At 52.5% G+C, this 20407-nt stretch overlaps 1 protein-coding gene across 1 annotated transcript in view; it reads right to left on the bottom strand.

Moving 5' to 3' along the window:
* Nucleotides 1-88: 88 nt before the first annotated feature.
* IL17D (interleukin 17D) overlaps nucleotides 89-20407 on the bottom strand; it is a 38247-nt gene continuing 17928 nt past the window's right edge. Inside the window, exon 3 of the mRNA XM_047756537.1 lies at nucleotides 89-1414. Coding sequence (XP_047612493.1) covers nucleotides 1132-1414 — 283 coding nt within the window. The 3' untranslated portion in view covers nucleotides 89-1131. The remainder of the gene's footprint in view (nucleotides 1415-20407) is intronic.

Below are 20407 nucleotides of genomic sequence, written 5' to 3'. Positions count from 1 at the left end.
CTAGATGTACCCCCACAAGTCACCCCCCCTTTTTTCCAGAGGCTCAAAAATTCCCCAAACTGTATGCAACTATGCACAGCTACCACTCTCAGCTTTCAATGTTTTATTTGGAAAACCTGAATTTTGCTCGGGGATGTGTTTCCGTGCACAACCTCTGTCAATATTGTGTACAAGGTGAAAGCTCTCGTAAGCCTTCCGTCCAGATTAAACCAAGGCCGAGGGGATGCAGAGGCAGGAGCCTGTCAACAGATGCAGAGAGGCTGACGGCCCCAAGGCCCAACCAGATCTGAAGTGTGACCTTAATAGGAAGGCGTTTCCTCTAAAAACGGAGTCCATCAGAGCAGAGTCAGAGATGCGCTCAGCCTGCACGCCTTCACTCCACTCACTCAGTGACTGGGAAGTGTGCTCAGGACTCAGCCTAGCAAAGGACTCTGCGTCCAGGGTCAGCCTTCCTCCTTTAGGCTTAAGGACTTAGCTCCTGCTCAGGACACAGAGAGGCCGCCACGCACCACTTCTGCAAAAGTTAGGTATGCCCACCTCTCCTCACACTTGGCTAGTAAGCCAAGATGTGGGTTCTGCCTGGGAGCTGGCCCAGATCTCACCACCTCTTGCCCACAAATCGGCCCCTAAAAAGTGGAAAGAAAAGTCTGTGCAGACCTGCGGCCGTTTCCATCCTCACGGATAAACCGGGTGCCGGGCCCTGGGGTAGCCGAGCCTGAGCGCCGTCTGGGACGGGGTCCATTCAGGGACCCCAGGCCACAGGCCAGCCAGAGGGGCTGAGGCCTCCGCTGCGCCTCCAAAAATTCTGACAGAGGAAGTGCAACTCAGGGTTGATAAAAGGGTCATGTGTCAAGGAAAAAATGGCTGATAGACCTGCTCAAGTGGCGAATATAAAAATATTTTCTGCCCCTAGTGAAAATGGCTTTTAAAAAAAAAGTATATATTCTACTTTAAACAAGATTTTTAAAGCCCCTGTCATCTGCCTTGCGGGGCCCTGGTACTGTCTGTCACCCACCGCCCCGCCGCAGGGAGTGGGGCGCCCCAAGGGGCCGCAAAAACCCAGCACTTGGCTCTTGTCGGTTGCACCGTCCCGTGCATCCCGCCTCTGAGGCTCCGTGGGCCTGGGTGGCCTCAGGGCCTGGCCTGCTTGTCCAGGCCGGAGGGGACGCCGCCCGCCTCTTGCTGCTGCTGGGGGACGCAGGTGCAGCCCACGGGGACTGTGACGTACTCCTCAGTGTAGACGGCGCGGCCGCCCGCGCAGGCCGGGGTCCGGCGCAGCACGACAGCAGGCACGAGCACCGGGGCGCTGCGCAGCCGCAAGTCCTCGGCCCCCGCCGGCCCGGTCAGGCAGCCCCGGCACAGGCAGTAGGCCTCGGGCAGGTACTTGGGGAAGCGGCCCGGGTCATAGGAGATCCTGCGGGGAGAGAGCACGGTTAGTCCCCACGGGGCAGCCCGGGCACAAGGGTGACGCGCAGAACACGCGGGCTGGACAGGTCACCCCGCTGCTGGCTCCACGCAGACGCCCAGCTAGACCACCGTGGCCTGAGCACCGCTGCCTTTTAAGCGGGGACCAGTTTACCAGGGCGTCTGGGTCCCTCCCTAAAAACGCGTTCCGCCTCGGCACCGACGCTTGGAGGAAAGGTCCACACTGCTTGGAGCTGACTGCACACCGCGCAATGCCAGGAATCGACTCCGCCGGGAGCCATCCCACCCCTCCAGCTCTGAGGGGGCTGCTGGGGCCACTTCTGCACCGAGCCCTACCAACAGCCAGGAGCAAAGGCAGGTGCGAGATGCGCTGGAGGCCAGCAGGTGGGCCACATGCCCTTCTGCATGTGTGACGCGGCTGAGTCACGTGGGGGGAGGAGCCAGGAAGGCCAGCCGCCCCCCCACCCCCACCCCCGCCCGGCAGAAAGCCCATGATGGCCTGAGCCTGACCACTTTCACGTCCTCCAAGTCTCCCTGCACCCAAGTGTTGCCTCCTCCCTGAGCCTACGGCTGCCTCCCGCCCCCCAAAGCTAAGAGGTCCCTAATGGGGACCCTAACATGCCCTTGCAGGGGGACAGTGGCCCCATCTCATGGGACTGCCACGACTCCAAATTCCTTTCCCTTCATCTGTCCTCTGACGACTGTTTCTCTTCTGAAGCTGAGTCCTAGCAACTCCCAAGTCTCGGTGTCACAACTGTGACCTCTGACCTTTCAAGGGACACACACATCCATCCACACGCCACGCCTGGGAAGGCGCAAAGTGCTAGCCCGACGGGAGCCTAGGACCGAGGGAGTGAATGAGAGGCGCCCAAGGGCTCTTGCACCCAGGACAGGCTTCCAGAAGCTTCCAGTCCCCCGGTGTGCCGTCACTGCTAAGGACTGCAGTGCGTGCACGAACCGAGGGGTTTCCAGCTGAGGGGGACAGCCACATGGCCAGCTCCAGGCGGGCAGGCAGGGCCACCTGGACAGGGAGGCAGAACAGCAAGGCCATCCAGCATGGGGGAAGGGCTGGCCCAGAGGCCTCCCCTGAGCAGCTTGACCAGCCTGAGGGCAGCCCGTGGCCCCAGACATGAAAGAAAGTCCGTGCGTTTCTACGTCTAGTGTCTTCAGACATTGATGCCAGAAGAGCCTAGAAATGGTATCTTTCCTGCAACCACAGAGGGGAGGCGGGGCCCAGAGAGCAGACGGGCGACGCCTGTGGCGGGAGGAGGGCAGGAAGGGGGAGGTGGTGCTTAAACTCAGGGACCCGGCCCATCCCGCAGCCCACCATGTGGACCTGGGGAGGGCTCAGGAAGCAGGGTGGAGTAGGCGTGGGGCCCTCCAACTTCTCATTGCTGCACCAGGAGGGAGGGCTCTGTACCGACACCAGGGGTGGGTACTGCCCGGGATGGCAGCCGCCTGCCACCAGGGTGCTTAGAGCCGCGACGCCAGCCAGGAGCCCCTCCAACGTGCACACACACAGCTGAAAACACTGTAACGTCTCGCCGCTCTCCCTCTGCTGCCTCTGCAAGAACTTACTCTTCCGGCCCCCCGCCCCCGCCTCCCACCCCCGTCAGCCCAGGTACAGGCGCAGGAAGACCAGGCACTGCAGCTTTGCCTCCAAAGGCCTCCGGGACCTGGTCCTCACCCCGCCTTCCCAGCGGCCTTTCTGCCTCATCCCAGGGCGGGACCCTGGGCAGGGGCCACTGCCAAGTAGCTGCTCCGATCCGCCTCAGTTCCACGCAGACTTGCCACGTGTTAAGGTTCAGGGCAAGTCGTCCGTACCCTGGCCTAAGGAAGTCTGAACCCTCCTGAGTCTTTGAGCCAGAACTGCACACCGTCTTCCCCTGAAGGGTAAGGACTCAGCCTGAGGCTCCGCCACGCCCCCCCCCCCAGTGCCCCCCCCCCGGTGGAGGAGGAGTTCAGGACTCCTCAGCTGCCTGAGGTCAGTCTAAGACCCTCACTGAAAATTACCAGGGAAAGGCATTTATATCCAATCCCGTTCAATATTTATTCAACAAACACCTGAGTGCCCACGCTTCAGGCAGTGGCAATGTAGGTGAAATACCATAAGAACCTGCCATCCGAGGACTCCCACTGTGGGGGGGGGGGGGGGCAAACAGTTACGCCGCTATGGCACCACAGGGGGCTTCCGGGCAAAGTGGTACCTGCGCGGATTCGGCGGGATGAGGAAGGGAGGAAGGGCATCAGGGCAGAGGTCAGAGCCTGGATTGGAAAGCCCATGTCTGAGTCACACCCGCAGCACAGGAGAACTGAAGGGTGGGGCTGGAGCATCTGAGGAGGTGGCCCGGACCCTGAAGGCCAGGGGATGGCGGAGCAAGCGGCCCAGCCAGCAGACCCCGCAGACCAGCGTGAAAGACGCTCTGAAGCCCAAGAGCGCGCCTGGCTGAAGGCGGACGGTAACCACGAGCATGTCGGCAGGAGTTAAGGAAGCTCACTCAGGGGAGTGTGGAGAGACGCCGAAAACAGAAATGCAAAGAGCCTTGAGAAACCATCGACAGAAGCAAAGGGCAACCCACTAAGGGGGAGAAGCGATTTGTAAATCATCCGCCTGATGGGGTTAATCCAGAGTAAACACAAAGAAGTCATAGAAATCAATACCAGTTACTGAGACCTGAAGAGACATTTTTCCAAAGACGACATATATAGATGGTCACTAGGCACATGGCAGGGTTCTCACCGTGGCCCATCGGGGAAACGCAAAGCAAAACCACACGCAGGTTCCCTCACATCATCGGAAGGCGAGAAGTAACAGGTGTTGTGGACACAGGGACCCCCGTGCACTGCTGGCGGGAAGGGCAGCTGGTGCAGACACTGCGCAGAACAGCGTGAAGAGTCCTCCAAGAGTTAAACAGAGCTGCTCTGTGATACAGCGATTCCCTCTGGGTGTTTATCCAAAGAAACAAAACACTCCCTTGAAAAGAGGTATGATCACTGCAGCATCTACAGTAGGTGAGTGTCCGCCACGGAGGAGCAGATGAGAACCCGTGGTACGTACCCACGTACCCTGGAGTATCACTCAGCCGTAATAAAGGATGGAGTCTTGCCATCTGCAACCACACGGATACACCCCGAAGGCATTATGCTAAGTGAAATGAGTCAGAAATACGAACACTAGATGGTCTCACTCAGACGTGAAATCTAAACAAAAAACCACCCAGTCGAAGACACAGAGGACAGACAGGTGTCTGCCAGAGGCGGGGGAGGTGGTGGGCAAACGGTGCAGGGGTCAGAATAAGTCCTGGCTCCACGTGTGACATGGCAGCTAGTTCACGGCACCGTACTGCAAATCTGACAGCTACTGACAGGGTTGTTTTGTTTCGTTTGGTGGCATACGAGGCACATGGAAGCTCCCCGGCCAGGGACTGAATCCGAGCCACCTCTGGCAACACTGGATCCTTAACCCACTGAACCACAGCAGGACCCCCGGGAGGTGTTAACTCTTAAGTGTGTCAGTGGTGTTGTGGTTTTGTTTAACACAGAGTCCTTATCTTTCCAAGAAACTGCCAAACTCACAGGCGTGTGTACACAGACACGAACAGACACCGTGGCCGCTGGATCTGCCACGGCGGGTCAGCAGGGCCCTCCGTTCAGCCCAGCCGGACAGACCAGGGGGAGCACGGGGCAGGCGTGCAGGGGCCGCCTTGAAGGCCGGAGCCAAGGTCTGGATCTGCAGGTCACGGGAACACGAGGGGGGAGCTGACAGGCTGGGCTGACTACGGTGTAGACGCGGTGCAGGGCGGGAGCCCGCACACCCTTCAGGCGGCTTCCTCGCCCTGGACCCGAGGCTGAGCGAGGGCACCAAGATCCCTGCCCAACAAGCGGGGTTTCTCTGAACACAGGTGACAGTCCCCGGGTCACTTGCTGGTCCCAGATGTTTGGGCGGGTCAGAGGCTCATGCGGCGATAACATCCACCCCACCCCGCCAGTCGGCCGGAGGGACTGAAGTTCCCACTGTCACCGGCCGCCTCCGGCCACAGCTCTGGGACGGTGAGACTCCTGCCCCCCCTCCCCCCCTCCGGGGATGCAGACGTGGACGGGCCGAGGGGGGATGCCGGGCACACAGCCACCTGACCCCCAGCACCAAGGGTGGGCCCACGGCTCCCCTGGAGAACAGACGCTGGGGTCAGGAGCAACATCTAGAAGCCTCGCCCCCCCCCCCCCCCCCCCCGCCAACCTCCCGGGCACATCCTCAGCCAGGCTGCCTCTGGGTAAAGCAGGCTGCCACGGACACAGAGCGTCCAGAACCATCAGGGGTCCCTTCTGTCACCGAACAAGAGCCTGTGGGCTGCTCCCTCCACTCGGCCTCAGCCTCCAGTCCGGCCGCCGTGCGCCTGGCGGGGACGTGGGCAGGATGGGCCCCGAGGGTACCGCTTGGCCAGAGGGAGCGACAGCTGGGCCGGCTTAATCCAGGAACAAAGGGCGATGAGGAGAGGTGACAGAAACCCGGCCCGGGGGAACGCGGGACAGCAGGGCCAGGGGGAGAGCTGCCCGGGCCCTGAGCCGCGTAGGAAACAATTCGAAGCGCTCTGGGAGGTTGGCGAGCGGTGCAGGGCAGCGCCGGGCTCAGACCCACACAACTGGCATCTTTACACACAAACCCACCTCCCCACTCGGCAAAAGACATGAGGAGCGGCAGCTCCAGCAGCAGAGGCTCAGGATGAGGGCTTCGTCCCCAGCGCCCTGAGCCCCCCGGCGGCAGTGCAGAGACGGGGCAAGGTCAACAGACCTCCTCCGGGGTGGCCTGGAGGGAGCAAGAGGCCAGCCTACAGCTTTGATCCGATTTAGGTGCCAGCGGTGACACTGCCTTGTTGGCTCTTTGCACAGTGGAGGGGTGGCTTCTTGGTGACAGGACTAAAAACGCGCTGCTTTAGCCGTGGCTTCTGCTTAGAAAAGACACCCGTGGTCCACAGAGTTTCTAGGGTCTCAGGGGTCTCCAGGTCAGGCCACACCCACGCAGACTCCCACTTCTCTCAGAACCCGGCCAGCTGGCCCTGAGATTCGGGCCGAGAGACGCGTAGACAGTTTGGAGGAAGAACAGGGGCGGTGGTGGTGGGGGGGGGTCTCTCCAGCAGATGCTGTAACGCTGGCAGTTCTGAGGGTAACCGGCTCCCGCCCCAGGAGCCCAGGTTTCTCTGGCACGTGGGCGCCTGCAGGAAGGCAGAACCGAGGTTTCCAAACTGGTTCAGAGCCGCGTGGGGCCCGTGAAAAGCAGATTCTCACACTTCACCCCCAATCTGGAACCCCGCTTGCTGGAGGCCCCAGCCCAGACTCCACGGCCAATGGGAAACTGGGTGTGTGTCCCCAGCCCCCTGCAGTCTCGTGACCTCCCCACAAGGACTCCCAGGCCAAGGAGTCTACTGCACAGGACTGAGGAGTCTAATGCACAAGGTCATAGCTCTTTGCTGGAGGCACAAACAGGCTGCTAGGACTCACAATTTGACCACTGTCCCCTCCCCAGAGATACAGGGCTCAAGTGGTGGGGGGGTCAGAAAAACTCCAGGGACCCCTCACCTGCTGAGCCCCAGGCCTAACAGGTCACTGACACCCCATCTGTTCCTCCTGGACAGGCCCTGCCATGGGGGTGGGGACAGGCAGCCAGTGGGGAGGGAGGGCTGCAGGTGGGGGGCTGGGGACAGGAGACCACGGACCTGCCCGCCCTCCTGTCACTCCGGGCACCACTGCCAGGGTGCCCGGAAAACTGCCCTCCACCTGACAAAATCCAAGTGTGAGCCTCCCAGGGGAGGGGACACAGATAGACTCTGCTGGCCAAGGACACACAGGGGTCGGGCCATCTGGGGCCGAGGCCATCCTGCAGCACGAAGCTTGGCATCACGGCAGCCCTGACATGGAGCCAGGAATGCCACCAGAGCCAGAGCCATACAGACACCCCCCCTCGGCACCCCCAGGGCGGGCCTGCACCAGCACTCAGCCAGGCCCCTGGAAAAGGGTAAAAGCTCGGATTCCACAAAGGGTCTCTGCTCATCTGGCAGCTCAGGGCAGACAGACGAACCGCCTGGAAGAGAATCCAGGGCAAAAGCTCTGCCGAGGGACCAAGAGATGGAGTGAATAAGCCAGAATATCTCAAAGTTCTCAGTGTGGCTCAGATGCCACACATGCAGGGCAGCTGGGGGAATCTCTTCAAAGCAGAACAGCTCTCACCCACGGGACGCGCGACACCGCCAGGGAAGCCGCAGAATCTGGGCTCGGCGCCACCTTGGTGCCCGTCCTGGGCGCTGGCGGACAGAGGTCACAGGGCCTCGAAGGGCCCGCCAGGGCATTTTCCCCTCGACCACACCGGTCGGGGCGGCCCCCACGATCTCCACAGCCTCCCGGCCGTTCCCAGCAACGGACACCCGGAGGGATCCACCGGCGTCCTGGCGCCTCCGAGTCAGGAGCGCAGACACTGGGCTCGAGCGGGACCGGGGGGCGACGGCGGGATGGCCGGTCACGCATCAGGGCGTGAGCAGGTGGCTGACCCAGGACGCTCAGGGCAACCCGGGCAGACCTCTCACCTGTCACATCCCCGCCGCAGGACAACTGGGGCTTTGCGTGCCAGGGCTCCTTTTCTACCCGGCGTCGGGGCCACTCCCCAGGCACCCGAGGTCTCCGCTGGGGACGCCCGCTCCTTCCCCCTCCCTGCCCCTCCTCACGGAGAGCACAGCGGCGCTGCGCGGGGCTGCACCGCACACACGGCCCTGGAAGCCAGACGGCTGTCTGGGCTTTACAACCTCAGGACCAACGAGCGCGGAGGCCGGGACCTTGCCGGGCGCGCGGAGTTCCCGGCGGGCTGGAGGGAGGGCGGCCGGTGCTGCCCCCTGCCGGCCACCTGCCTGGCCGCCAGGCTCCCGCCGGGCCCGAGGAGACCTGGGGCCCGAACACAGGTCTGAGCTGCCCACAGGGAGCGGGGAAGCGGAGAGAAAGACCGGAGGGGACACGGGGCTCGGACAGTTGTAAGAACTTGATCCAGGGCACCGCCTCACAGTGGATGCGACGAACAGGTGACACTGCTGGGTGGGGGGGTAAACACCCTTCCTACCTCAACCCTCCCGGGACCCTGCTGCTCAGCATCCAGGGACGGACCTGTGGGCATCTCGTTTCCCAGCCCGGGGCGGGGTGACCTCGTGCCCCCACGAGCTGGAAGCTGAGGCCGCTGCGCCCGTTCCTGAGTCACCAGCTGTAAGTTCTGGGAACAGAGAGTAGTGCCAGCCAGGCCCTTGGAGGGAAAATTCCAGGCTTCCAGACGCTTCCTAACTCCCCCCACCCCTGGCCCATCCACCCTGTCTGCTCCTCTTCCATCACCTTGCTGGCTGTTCGCGGAGCTGCTTGCTGCAAAACAAATGTAGCTGTAGTCTCTTCAATTCCCAGGAGGAATTTATAGAGAAAAGTAATAAAGCCTAAAAATAAACGGTTGTGAAAAGTCTTTACACAACTACACAAAACTGAAAAGCATCCACAAGTCAACATTACTTAGAGAGTTGGTAGGCGTCTCTCTTTGGGGTTTCAACAGAACTGAGGGCTGTGTATCTTTAAGCCTTAATAAACCTCAGTGTTTTTACAGTATGTTTCTCATTATGTCAGTATGGCTTAAAAAACCTATTGAGCCATCACATTCATTTTATTTTTGGCCTATTTGTTGCTAACTCTCAAAAGAAACAAACATGATGCCACAAAGTAAATGAGACCATATGTTGATACTCTGGAGGCTGAGTGTTGCTTTTCTAACAGCCCAGCAGTGGGGGCACAGCCAGCAGAACAGGAGCGGTCAGGCCTGGGTGTGGCTCCCCCTGCCTGGCCCCCACCGAGGGCATCTGAGGGACTTTGCCAGGAGCCCCTGGTCCCCAGCTCTGGGTCAATCATAGGCTGTCGTGACCTGCTGACACTTTGCTGCTTCAGCACCTGCTCTCTGCTCATGACTGGTGAATTTCCCGCTCTGCGCTCAATTTGACACGTGAGATGCTGGCCCTTATGCAGAGCTTGGCCGGGATGGTGGAGCAGAAAGAGCCCGGCTTCCCACCCCTCAGAGGCACACGAAAATGACCCCGTTTCTCTAGGGATGAAGGGCCTTCCCCAACTACCGACGGAACGAAGGAGCCGGTCCGAAGGGAAGTGGCAGTGCAGTCACGTCCCACGCCCCCCAGACAGGTGACCTGCAAGCAGGAGGTTCCCTGCAGGGGGCGAGGGGTCTGAGCGCCACCAGGGGCCTGGCCGGGGCTCCTGCACCGGGGGGTTGGCTCCCAGCTGGCTCTGAAGGCCAGGGTACCATCGTGCGGAAGAGCCAGGGGCTGGGGACAGGCCCCCCACCCTGACAGTGCGCACAACCTCACACGCTCTGGGACCAGCAGACATGGGCAACTTGAGCGGAGCCTGGGCCAGGCCTGCTGCTGATCTTGGAGCAGCTCCAGAGGCTCGGCAATGCAGCCCCACCCTACCCGGGCCAGGACACTGGCAAGGCTGTTTTCAGAGCTCCTACCTACCCCAAGGATGCTGAGGCTGGCGGGTGCCATGGTGGAGTCCCCCACCCACCCCCACCCGCTCATCAGCCCACCAGCCTGAAGGTACCAGTGTTCCTCACCAAGCAACTAACTGGGCAGAGACACAGCCCTGCCCGCCAGCAGACAGGCTGCTTTAGGAGGCCCTGAGCCCAGAGCCATCTCTGGATGCAGCCCTGCCCACCACAGGGCCCAGGACCCCAGCCCCACCCAGACCCTGGGACCCTCAGGGCCCTGCGGTCAGAGATCTGGGGTCACACCTCTACCCACCACAGGGCAGGCAACCAGCCTCAGGACCCCTTGGGCCCCAGCCCTGCCCTCCAGCCTCACAACCAGCCTGGGACCCCCAGGCCCCAACCCTGATCACCAGCCCCAAAGCTGCCGAGGCAGGATGCAGCCCACCCAGAGCAGGACAGCCACAAGCTCCCACACACCTGGACCCCTCAGCCAGCCTCCCAGGATCCAGCCCCACTCAGCAGCAGGCCAGCAGCAGCTTCAGGCCACCCCCAAACCTGCAGCCAGCCAGGTTAGAAGGAGGCTCCAACATGAGCAGGCCAAAACTAGATCTAGGGCCCCACAACAAGCCACCTGAATCTAGAATCTGGCTTCACGAGTGAGAGGGCCAGCACTTTCCCCAAGACCCCCAGCCCCACAGCCTCTTGACCAAGGGCCACCAAAAATGGCAAAGAGCCTCCACACAGATGGAGCGTGGCTGCCAACAGTCCCAGGGGCCAGCAAGGCCTACAGACAACCCACAGTAGTCACCCTGACACAGCAGAAGCACGCATACAGCCCACACAGGGGGCCCCCCAGAACATATGCTCAGGTGACCAGAGGGGACTGTGCTCCTGAGACACACAGGATGTGTCCCAAAAGGTCACTTCTCCAAGGTCAGAAACAGCCACCTCACCAGATACATGGAAATAAAAACAGCAAAGTAGGCAAAATGAAGCAACAGAGGAATAAGTTCCAAATGAAGGCAAAAGATAAAAACCCAAGAGAAGAACTACATGAAGGGGAGGCAGGTCATCAGCCCAACCGAGTTCAAGGTCATTACCAGAAAGATGGAAGAACTCAGGAAAAGAATGGATGTGTGCAGTGAGACGCTAGATGTTTTATACAAAGAGTCAGAAAATAAAATCACCAGAGATTAGTAACACAATAACTGGAGTTCCTGCTGTGGCTGAGCAGCTTAATGACCTGACGTTGTCTCTGCGAGGATGCGGATTCAATCCTCAGTGGGTTAAGGCTCCAGTGTTGCCCCAAGCTGTGGTCAGGGTCACAGCATCTTAGATCCGCTTGTGGCTGTGGCACAGGCCAGCAGCTTCACCTCCAGTTTGATCCCTAGTCTGGGAACGTCCATATTCCACAGGTGCAGCCGTAAAAAGAAAAAAAAAGAATACAGTAACTGAAATGAGGTGATGAACATTGGACTAATGAATTAATATGAAGGAACAGATCAGCAAAGTGGAACACAGAGTAGTAAAAAAAAAAAAAAAATCACTGACACTGAACAGAAAAAAGAATAAAAAGAAATAAGGACAGTCCAGGAGATCTCTGGAATAACCTCAAGCATGGTAAGAGCTGCACTGTAGGGGTCCCAGAAGGGGAAGAGAGAGCAAGGGGAGACAGCACGTTAGAAGACATGACAGAACTTCCCCAACCTGGGAAAGCAGACAGACACTCGGACCCAGGAAGCACTGAGAGCCCTAAACAGGGTCAACCCCATGAGAACACCACCAGGACACACTGTACTCAAAATGGCAAAAGGCAAAGATAAACAAAGAATATCAAAAGCAGCAAAGGAAAAGCAACAAGAAACGCACAAGGGAACTCCCATAAGGTTATCAACTCATTTTCACAGAAGCTCTGCAGGCCAGAAGGGAGTGGCATGACACATTTAAACTGATGAAAGGGAAAAACCAAGAATATACTGCCTGGCAAGGTTTTCATTCTGATTTTACGACAGATAAAAAGTCTTACAGAAAAGCAAAAGCTGCAAGAGTTCAGCACCACCAAACCAGCTTTACAAGAAATGTAAAGGAACTTCTCTAAGTGAAAAAGAAAAGGCCAAAATTAGACACATGAAAATTACAAAAAGCAAAAGCTTACTGGTAAAGGCAAATATACAGTAAAATAGGGAGTTCCCATCGTGGCTCAGTGGTGAATGAATCTGACTAGGAACCATGAGGTTGCGGGTTCAATCCCTGGCCTTCCTTGGTGGGTTAAGGATCCGGCGTTGCCATGAGCTGCGGTGTAGGGAGCAGACATGGCTCGGATCTGGTGTGGCTGTGGCTGTGGTGCAGGCTGGTGGCTACAGCTCCGACGAGACCCCTAGCCTAGGAATCTCCATATGCCACGGGAGCGGCCCTAGAAATGGCAAAAAGACAACAACAACAACAAAAATATATATATGTACAGTAAAGTAGTAAATCAATCACACAGAAAGCCAGTAGGAAGGTTAATAATAAAATAGGGCTCTGTAAGAAGTCCCTGGTGGCACAGTGGCCTAAGGATCCAGCGTTGCTGCAGCCGAGGCACAAACTGCAACTGCATCGAAGATTCAATCCCTGGCTCCGGAACTTCCGTGTGCTGCAGGTGCGGTCAAAAAAAACCCCACAAATGTGTAAAATATGTCAAAAATGGCAATCTTGAGAGGAGGGAAATAAAAATGCAGGGTTGCTCAAATGTGTTTGAAACAGAGATGAGCAACTTAATCACACATATATATTTGGATTGTTATGTATAAACTTTATGGTAACCACAGACCGAAAATCTATACTAGATACACACACACGAGAAAGGAATCCAAACATAACAGAAAAGATAATCATCAAATTACAAAGAACAAATGATGAAGGGTCAAAAAAGAACTATTAAAATAATCGGAAAATCAATTCACAAAATGGCAATTAAGTAAATACCTATCAATATTTTTTCTCTTTTCTAGGGCCACACCCACGGCATATGGAGGTTCCCAGGCTAGGGGTCTAATTGGAACTGTAGCCACTGGCCTACACCAGAGCCACAGCAACGCGGGATCCAAGCCGCGTCTGCAACCTACACCACAGCTCACAGCAACGCCGGATCCTCAACCCATTGAGCAAGGCCAGGGACTGAACCTGCAACCTCATGGTTCCTAGTCGGATTCATTAACCACTATGCCATGAAGGGAACTCAATAATTACTTTATTTATTTATTTATTGTCTTTTTTTTTTTTTTGCTATTTTTTGGGCCGCTCCCACGGCATATGGAGGTTCCCAGGCTAGGGGTCGAATCGGAGCTGTAGCCACTGGCCTACGCCAGAGCCACAGCAACGCGGGGTCTGAGCCGCGCCTGCAACCTACACCCCAGCTCACGGCAACGCCGGATCGTTAACCCACTGAGCGAGGCCAGGGACCGAACCCGCAACCTCATGGTTCCTAGTCGGATTCGTTAACCACTGCGCCATGATGGGAACTCCTCAATAATTACTTTAAATGTGAATGGACCAAATGCTCCAATCAAAGACATAGAGTGAATGGCCAAGACATGGAGGCAACCTAAATGTTCATCAACAGATGAAGGGATAAGAAATATATGGCCTATTTATATATACGGAATATTACATAGTTGTAAAAAAGAATGAAATAATGCCATTTGCAGCATCATGGGTGGACCTAGAGATTGTAATACTAAGTCAAGAAAGCCAGAGAAAAACAAATATCACATGGTATTACTTGTATGTGGAATCTAAAAAAAATGATACAAATAAACTTATATACACAGCAGAAATGACCCAAAGATATAAAAAAACAAATTTATAGTTACCAAAGGTGAAAGTGGTTAGAAATTGTAAGTTTGAGATTAATAGGTACACAATACCATAAATAAAACAGATAATCAACAAGGACCTACTGGAGAGCACAGGGAATTATATTCAGTATTTTGTAATATCCTTTGGGGGAAAAGAACCTGAAGAAAACAGACACATATGTATGTGTAACTGAATCACACTACTGCCCATCTGAAACTAACACAACATTGTAATGAAGTATACGTCAATTAAAAAAAAAAGTAGTTGTCTGGACAAAAAAAACAAGACTCATATATATGCTGCCTATAAGAGACCACTTCAGATCTAAAGACATATAGACTGACAGGCAGGGGATGGGAAAAGCATTCCATACAAATGAAAATCACAAGAAAGCTGGGGTAGCAATACACACCTGACAAAATCATCTTTAAAGCAAAGACTGATAAGAGACACAAAGAAGGGCATTACATAATGGTCAGGGGATCAGTCCAAGAAAGTCTAGCAACTGTAAATAAAGGATCACCTAATACAGAAAGCAACACAGGATCACCCAACATAGGACCACCTAAATATGTAAAGTAAATATTAACATAAAGAAAGAGAGAAATTAAAAGTCACACAATAATAGAGGATGTTAACAGCCCACTTACATTTGTCGACAGATCATCCAAGACAAAAAAAAAAAAATCAACAAAACAAACACACTGGCTTTAAATGATCCAAATGGACTTAACAGATATATACCAAACATTCTATCTAAAAGGAGAATACACACTCTTTTAAAGTGCACATGGAACATTTTCCAGGGTAGATCATATCTAGGCCACAAAACAAGTCTCAGTAAACTTAAGAAAACTGAAATCATACCAAGCATCTTTTCTGACCATATCACTATGAAATTAGAAATCAACTGCAAGGAAGAAATTGCAAAAACACAGAAACATGCAGGCTAAACAATATGCTACTAAACAACCAATGCATCACAGAAGAAATCAAAGAAATTTTAAAATACCCGAAGCCAAATGAAAACAAAAACCCAATGATCCAAAATTTATAGGGCACAGCAAAAGCAGTTCTAGTAATAAATATGGACATGAAACCATAAAACTCCTAGAAGAGAATACAGGCAAAACTTTTTTTTTTTTTGCCTTTTTTAAAGATAGGGCTGAAGGTGCAGCATATGGAAGCTCCCAAGTTAGGGGTCGAATTGGAGCTACGCTACCCATCTACACCACAGCCACAGCAATGTGGGATCCAAGCCATGTCTGTGACCTACACCACAGCTCATGGCAATGCTGGATCCTTAACCCCCTGAGTGAGGCCAGGGATCAAACCCACATCCTCATGGATTCTAGCTGAGTTTGTTACCACTGATCCGAGATGGGAACTCTCAAAATATTTTCTGACGTAAAAAGGTACCAATGTTTTCTTATCTCATTCTCTAAAGATAATAAAGATAAAAGCATGAGTTCCTGTTGTGGCTCTGATTCAACCCCTAGCCTGGGAAATTCCATCTGCCACAGGTGGCGCCCTAAAAAGGAAAAAAAATTTAAAAAATTAAAAAAAAATAAAAGGAAAAATAAACAAGTGGGACCTAATCAAACTTACAAGTATTTGCATAGCCAAGGAAACCATAAACAAAAAGAACCTACAGACCAGGAGAAACTATTTGCAAACAATAAGACCAATAAGTGCTTCATTTCCAAAATACACAAACAACTCATCTAATTCAAAACAAAAATGCAAACAAGCCAATCAGAAAGTGAGAAGACTTAAGGAGACAAGCCAAGAGGCCCATGAAAAGTTGCTCAACATCACTAATTATTAGAGAAATGCAAATCAAAACTGTAATGAGGGGAGTTCCCGTCGTGGCGCAGTGGTTAACGAATCCGACTAGGAACCATGAGGTTGCAGGTTCGGTCCCTGCCCTTGCTCAGTGGGTTAACGATCCGACGTTGCCGTGAGCTGTGGTGTAGGTTGCAGACCAGGCTCGGATCCCGTGTTGCTGTGGCTCTGGCGTAGGCCAGTGGCTGCAGCTCTGATTCAACCCCTAGCCTGGGAACCTCCATATGCCGCGGGAGCGGCCCAAGAAATAGAAACAACAACAACAACAAAAAAGAAAAAAAAAATAATAATAATAATTAAAAAAATACAAAAATACAATGAGGGATCAACTCACACTGGTCAGAATGGCCATTTTTTTTCTTTCCTTTTTTTTTTTTTTTTTTTTTTTGCTTTTTAGGGCCACACCTGTGGCATATGGAGGTTCCTAGGCTAGCGGTCGATTCGGAGCTTCGGCTGCTGGCCTACACCACAGCCACAGCAATGTGGGATCTGAGCCTTGTCTGTGACCTACACAATAGCTCATGGCAACGCCGGATCCTTAACCCACTGAGGGAGGTCAGGGATCGAACCCGAAATCTCTTGGTCACTAGGGAGATTTGTTTCCACTGCGCCACAACAGGAACTCCTTTTTTTTTTTTTTTTTTTAGAATGGCCATTTTCAAAACATCTACAAAATTTTAAAAAGCGCTGAAGAGTAAAGAAAAAGGAACCTTCTTATACTGTTGGTGGAAATATAGACTGGCTCAGCCATTATGGAAAATAGTGTGGTAGTTCCTTAAAAACTAGAAATAGGAGTTCCCATTGTGGCTCAGTGGTTTAAAGAAAAAGCAAACAAACAAACAAAAAAAAACACACTTGGAGTTCCCATTGTAGCTCAGCAGAAACAAAGCTGACTGGCATCCACAAGGACTCAGGTTCGACCCCTGGCCTCAAACACTGGGTTAAGGATCTGGCATTGCCATGAGCTGTGGTGTAGGTTGCAGACATGGCTCAGACCTGGAGTGGCTGTGGCTGTGGTGTAGACCAGCAGGTACAGCTCCGATTTGACCCTTAGCCTGGGAAGCTCCATATGCCACAGGTACGGCCCTAAAAAGACAGGAAAAAAAAAAAAACTGATAGAGTTACCATACAATCAAACAATCCCACTCCTGGGCATATATCTGGAGAAAACCTTACTATGAAAAGATACATGCACTCCCAGTGTTCCTTAAAGCACTATTTACAATAGCCAAGTCATGGAACCAAACTAAATGTCCATCTACAGGGGAATGTATGAATAAGATATGGTACATATATACAGTGGACTATTACTCAGCCATGAAAAGAATTAAGTGATGCCTTCTGCAGCAACACGGATGCACCTAGAGATTATCATACAAAGTGAAGTCACTCTGACAGAAAAAGACAAACATTATATGATATCACTTCTATGTGGAATCTGACTTAAAAAAAAAAGAACTTATAAAGCAAACTCAGATTTCAAAATCAAATTTATGGTTACCATACGGTTTCCATGGTGGGAAGGCATCAATGAGGCAAATGGGAATTTCACACACACTAGAGTACATAAAAAAGGTGGCTAACAAGGACATACCGGACAGCACAGGGACACCTGTTTAATAGGCTGCAATAACCCACATGTGAAAAAGAGCATGTATGTACAACTGATTGACTTTGCTGTGCACCTGAAACTAACACATTCAAAGCCAACCAAATGCCAAAAATTATTTTTAAAAGATGTGCTATATATACACACACATGCTAGAATATGACTGGCCTCTGTGTAGAATCTAAGGCAACGGAACAAATAAACTATTTACACAGCAGAAATAGACTTCCAGACACAGAAAACAAACTTACAGCTGCCAGGGGCAAGAGGAGGGCAGAGGGGTCACCAGATACAGACTACTGCATGTAAACTGGATGAACAACGAGGTCCAACTGGAGTTCCTGTCTTGGCGCGGCAGCAACTCGTGCGACTAGGAACCAGGAGGTTTCAGGTCTGATCCCTGGCCTCACTCAGTGGGTTAAGGATCCGGCACTGCTGGAAGCTGTGGTGTAGGTCGCAAATGCGGCTCGGATCTGGTGTGGCTGTGGCATAGGCCAGCAGCTGTTGCTCCGAATGGACCCCTAGCCTGGGAACCTCCACAGGCCGCGGGTGTGGCTCTAAAAAAGAAAAACAAGCAAACGAGGGCCTACTGAATGGCAGAGGGAACTATACTCAATATCCTGTAATAAATCATAATGGAAAAGAAGATGAAAAAGTGTTTCTATATTATGTACATCATACAACTGAGTCATTTTGCTGTGCACAAGAAACTAACTGTAAATCAAGTATGCCTCGACAAAGAAAAAATTTTAAAGCAGTTCTAAGAGGGAAATTTGTATCAATACAAACTGACTTCAGGAAACAAGAAAAATCTCAAACAACCTAAACACACACCTAAAGGTACCAGAAAAAGAACAAACAAAACCCAAAGCTAGGGAGTTCACACTGTGGCTCAGCAGTTTAAGAACCTGACTCGCACCCTTGAGGATGTGGGTTCCATCCCTGGCCTTGCTCAGTGGGTTAAGGATCCAGTGTGGCTGCAAGCTGTACCGTAGGTGAAAGAGACCGAAAAAAGAAAAAACAACAACAACAAAAAACCCAAAACCTTCTTTGAAAACCAAAATAGGTAAATCTTCAGCCTCATCAAGAAAAAGAGAGTCCAAATCAATAAAACCAAAAATGAAAAAAGACAAGTTATAGTTGATAACACAGAACCACAATGGATCATAAGAGGCTATCATGAGCAATTGTGCAGCAGAAAAACAGACAAACCGTAAGAAAAGGACAAATTCCTAGGAGTGTACAATCTCCCAACACTGAACCAGGAAGAGACAGAAAATACAAACAGACCAAATACCAGTAATGAAAGTGAATCATTAAAAAAAAATTCAAATAACCAAAACCAGACGGCTTCATGGGTGAATTCTGCCAAACATTTGGAGAGGAGTTAACACCCTTGGTTTGCTTCTCAAACTATTCCAAAAAATTACAAAGGAAAGAACACACCTAACTCTTTCTGTAAGGTCAGCCTCACCCATGCCATAACCAAGGATACCACACACACACACACACACACACACACACACACACACAAATTACAGGCCAATACCACTGATGAAAACAGATGTAAAAATCCTGAACAAAGTTATCAGCAAACTGACTCCAGCAATACATTAAATGATCATAAACCATGTAGGACTTATCCCAGGGATGCAAGGACTTTTCAATACCTGGAAATGAATCAACGTAATATACCAAATTAACAAATTGAAGAATAAAGACTATATGATAATTGCAAGAGACGAAGGAAAAGCTTTTGACAAAGTTCAAGCAACGTGGGATCCAAGCCACATCTGCAACCCACACCACAGCTCATGGCAATGCTGGATCCTTAACCCACTGAGCAAGGCCAGGGATCAAACCCACATCCTCAAGGATGCTAGTTGGGTTCATCTCCGCTGAGCCACAACAGCAACTCCAGATTCCTTTAAAAGGGAACTAGAAACTACACGAAGGGGCCAAGAAGAATCAGAAAATCCATTTGCCAAGACCAAAGTTGAGTTGAAGGTACTGAACAGCAGAATGAATACTACGAGGACCTGGGAGCCGGAATGGTAGAAACCACCCAATCAGGACAGAATACGGAAAACCAAATGGAAAAAAAAATGCAAGCTGTCTGAGGGATCTATGGGACCACACGGAGTGTGCCCATCTGCCCGCGACAGGGACTCCAGAAAGAAGAGCGAGCTAAGCTACGGAAAACATACGCGGAGAGATTATGGCTGAAGTTTCCCCAACTCTAAAGAAGGAAACAGATACCCAGGTACAGAAATCACAGAGGGTTCCCGACAAGATGAACCCAAAGAGGCCGAGAGCAAGACTCCGTGTCACAGAAATGGCCAAAGTTGAAGATGAGGAGAGGAGCCTGAGGCAGCAAGAGAAGAACAAAGAGGCAAGTATAAGGGAACCCCCGTAAGGCTCTCAGCTCGTCTCTCTAGAGAAACACCACAGGCCGGAAGGGAGAGGAAGGAGATAGCCAAACGTCTAAAAGAGAGAAAACTGCAACCTAGCATCCTCTACCCAACAAGACTAGCATTTAAAATAGGCGAAATGAAGAACTTCTCTGACAAGCAAAAACGGAAAGAACACGGCCATCCTGAATTAAGCCAATCCTAAAGGAAAACAGTCAAAGGGCTCCTCCAAACAGGAAAGAAGATCCAGGACGAAGGCAGGCACGACTGGCGAGCAATCGCTTGAACATGGCAGTACACAGACCGCAGCCAAAATCCCACCTGCGCAGGCAAACCCCCGCCCCCCACGGAACAGCAAGGGGACAAACATAAAGATGCGAAAAAGGTCAAACGCCTAAGAAGCGGGGAAGAAGAGTGAGAAGACAGAGAGTCTTGGCGCTCTCCTTGTGGCTCAGCAGCAACAAACCTGACTAGCAAGCATGAGGATGTGGGTTCGATCCCTGGGCTTGCTCAGTGGGTCAAGGACTTGCTGTGAGCTGTGGTGTAGGTTGCAGAAGCAGCTTGGATCTGGCATTGGTGTGGCTGTGGGGTAGGCCAGCAGCTATGGCTCCAATTCAACCCCTAGCCTGGGAACCTCCAAATGCTGTCGGTGCGGCTCTAAAGAAAAAAGAGGAAGGAAAAAAAAGGAAAGGAAATATAGATTCTTTAGAGTGTGTTTGAGCCTGTGTGATCATTAGTCTAAAGTCAGCAGACACAGGAAAGGGTTAA

The sequence above is a fragment of the Phacochoerus africanus genome, chromosome 13, assembly GCF_016906955.1.
Source record: "Phacochoerus africanus isolate WHEZ1 chromosome 13, ROS_Pafr_v1, whole genome shotgun sequence".
NCBI lineage: Eukaryota > Metazoa > Chordata > Mammalia > Artiodactyla > Suidae > Phacochoerus > Phacochoerus africanus.
This window is presented reverse-complemented; position numbering and strand designations above follow the sequence as displayed.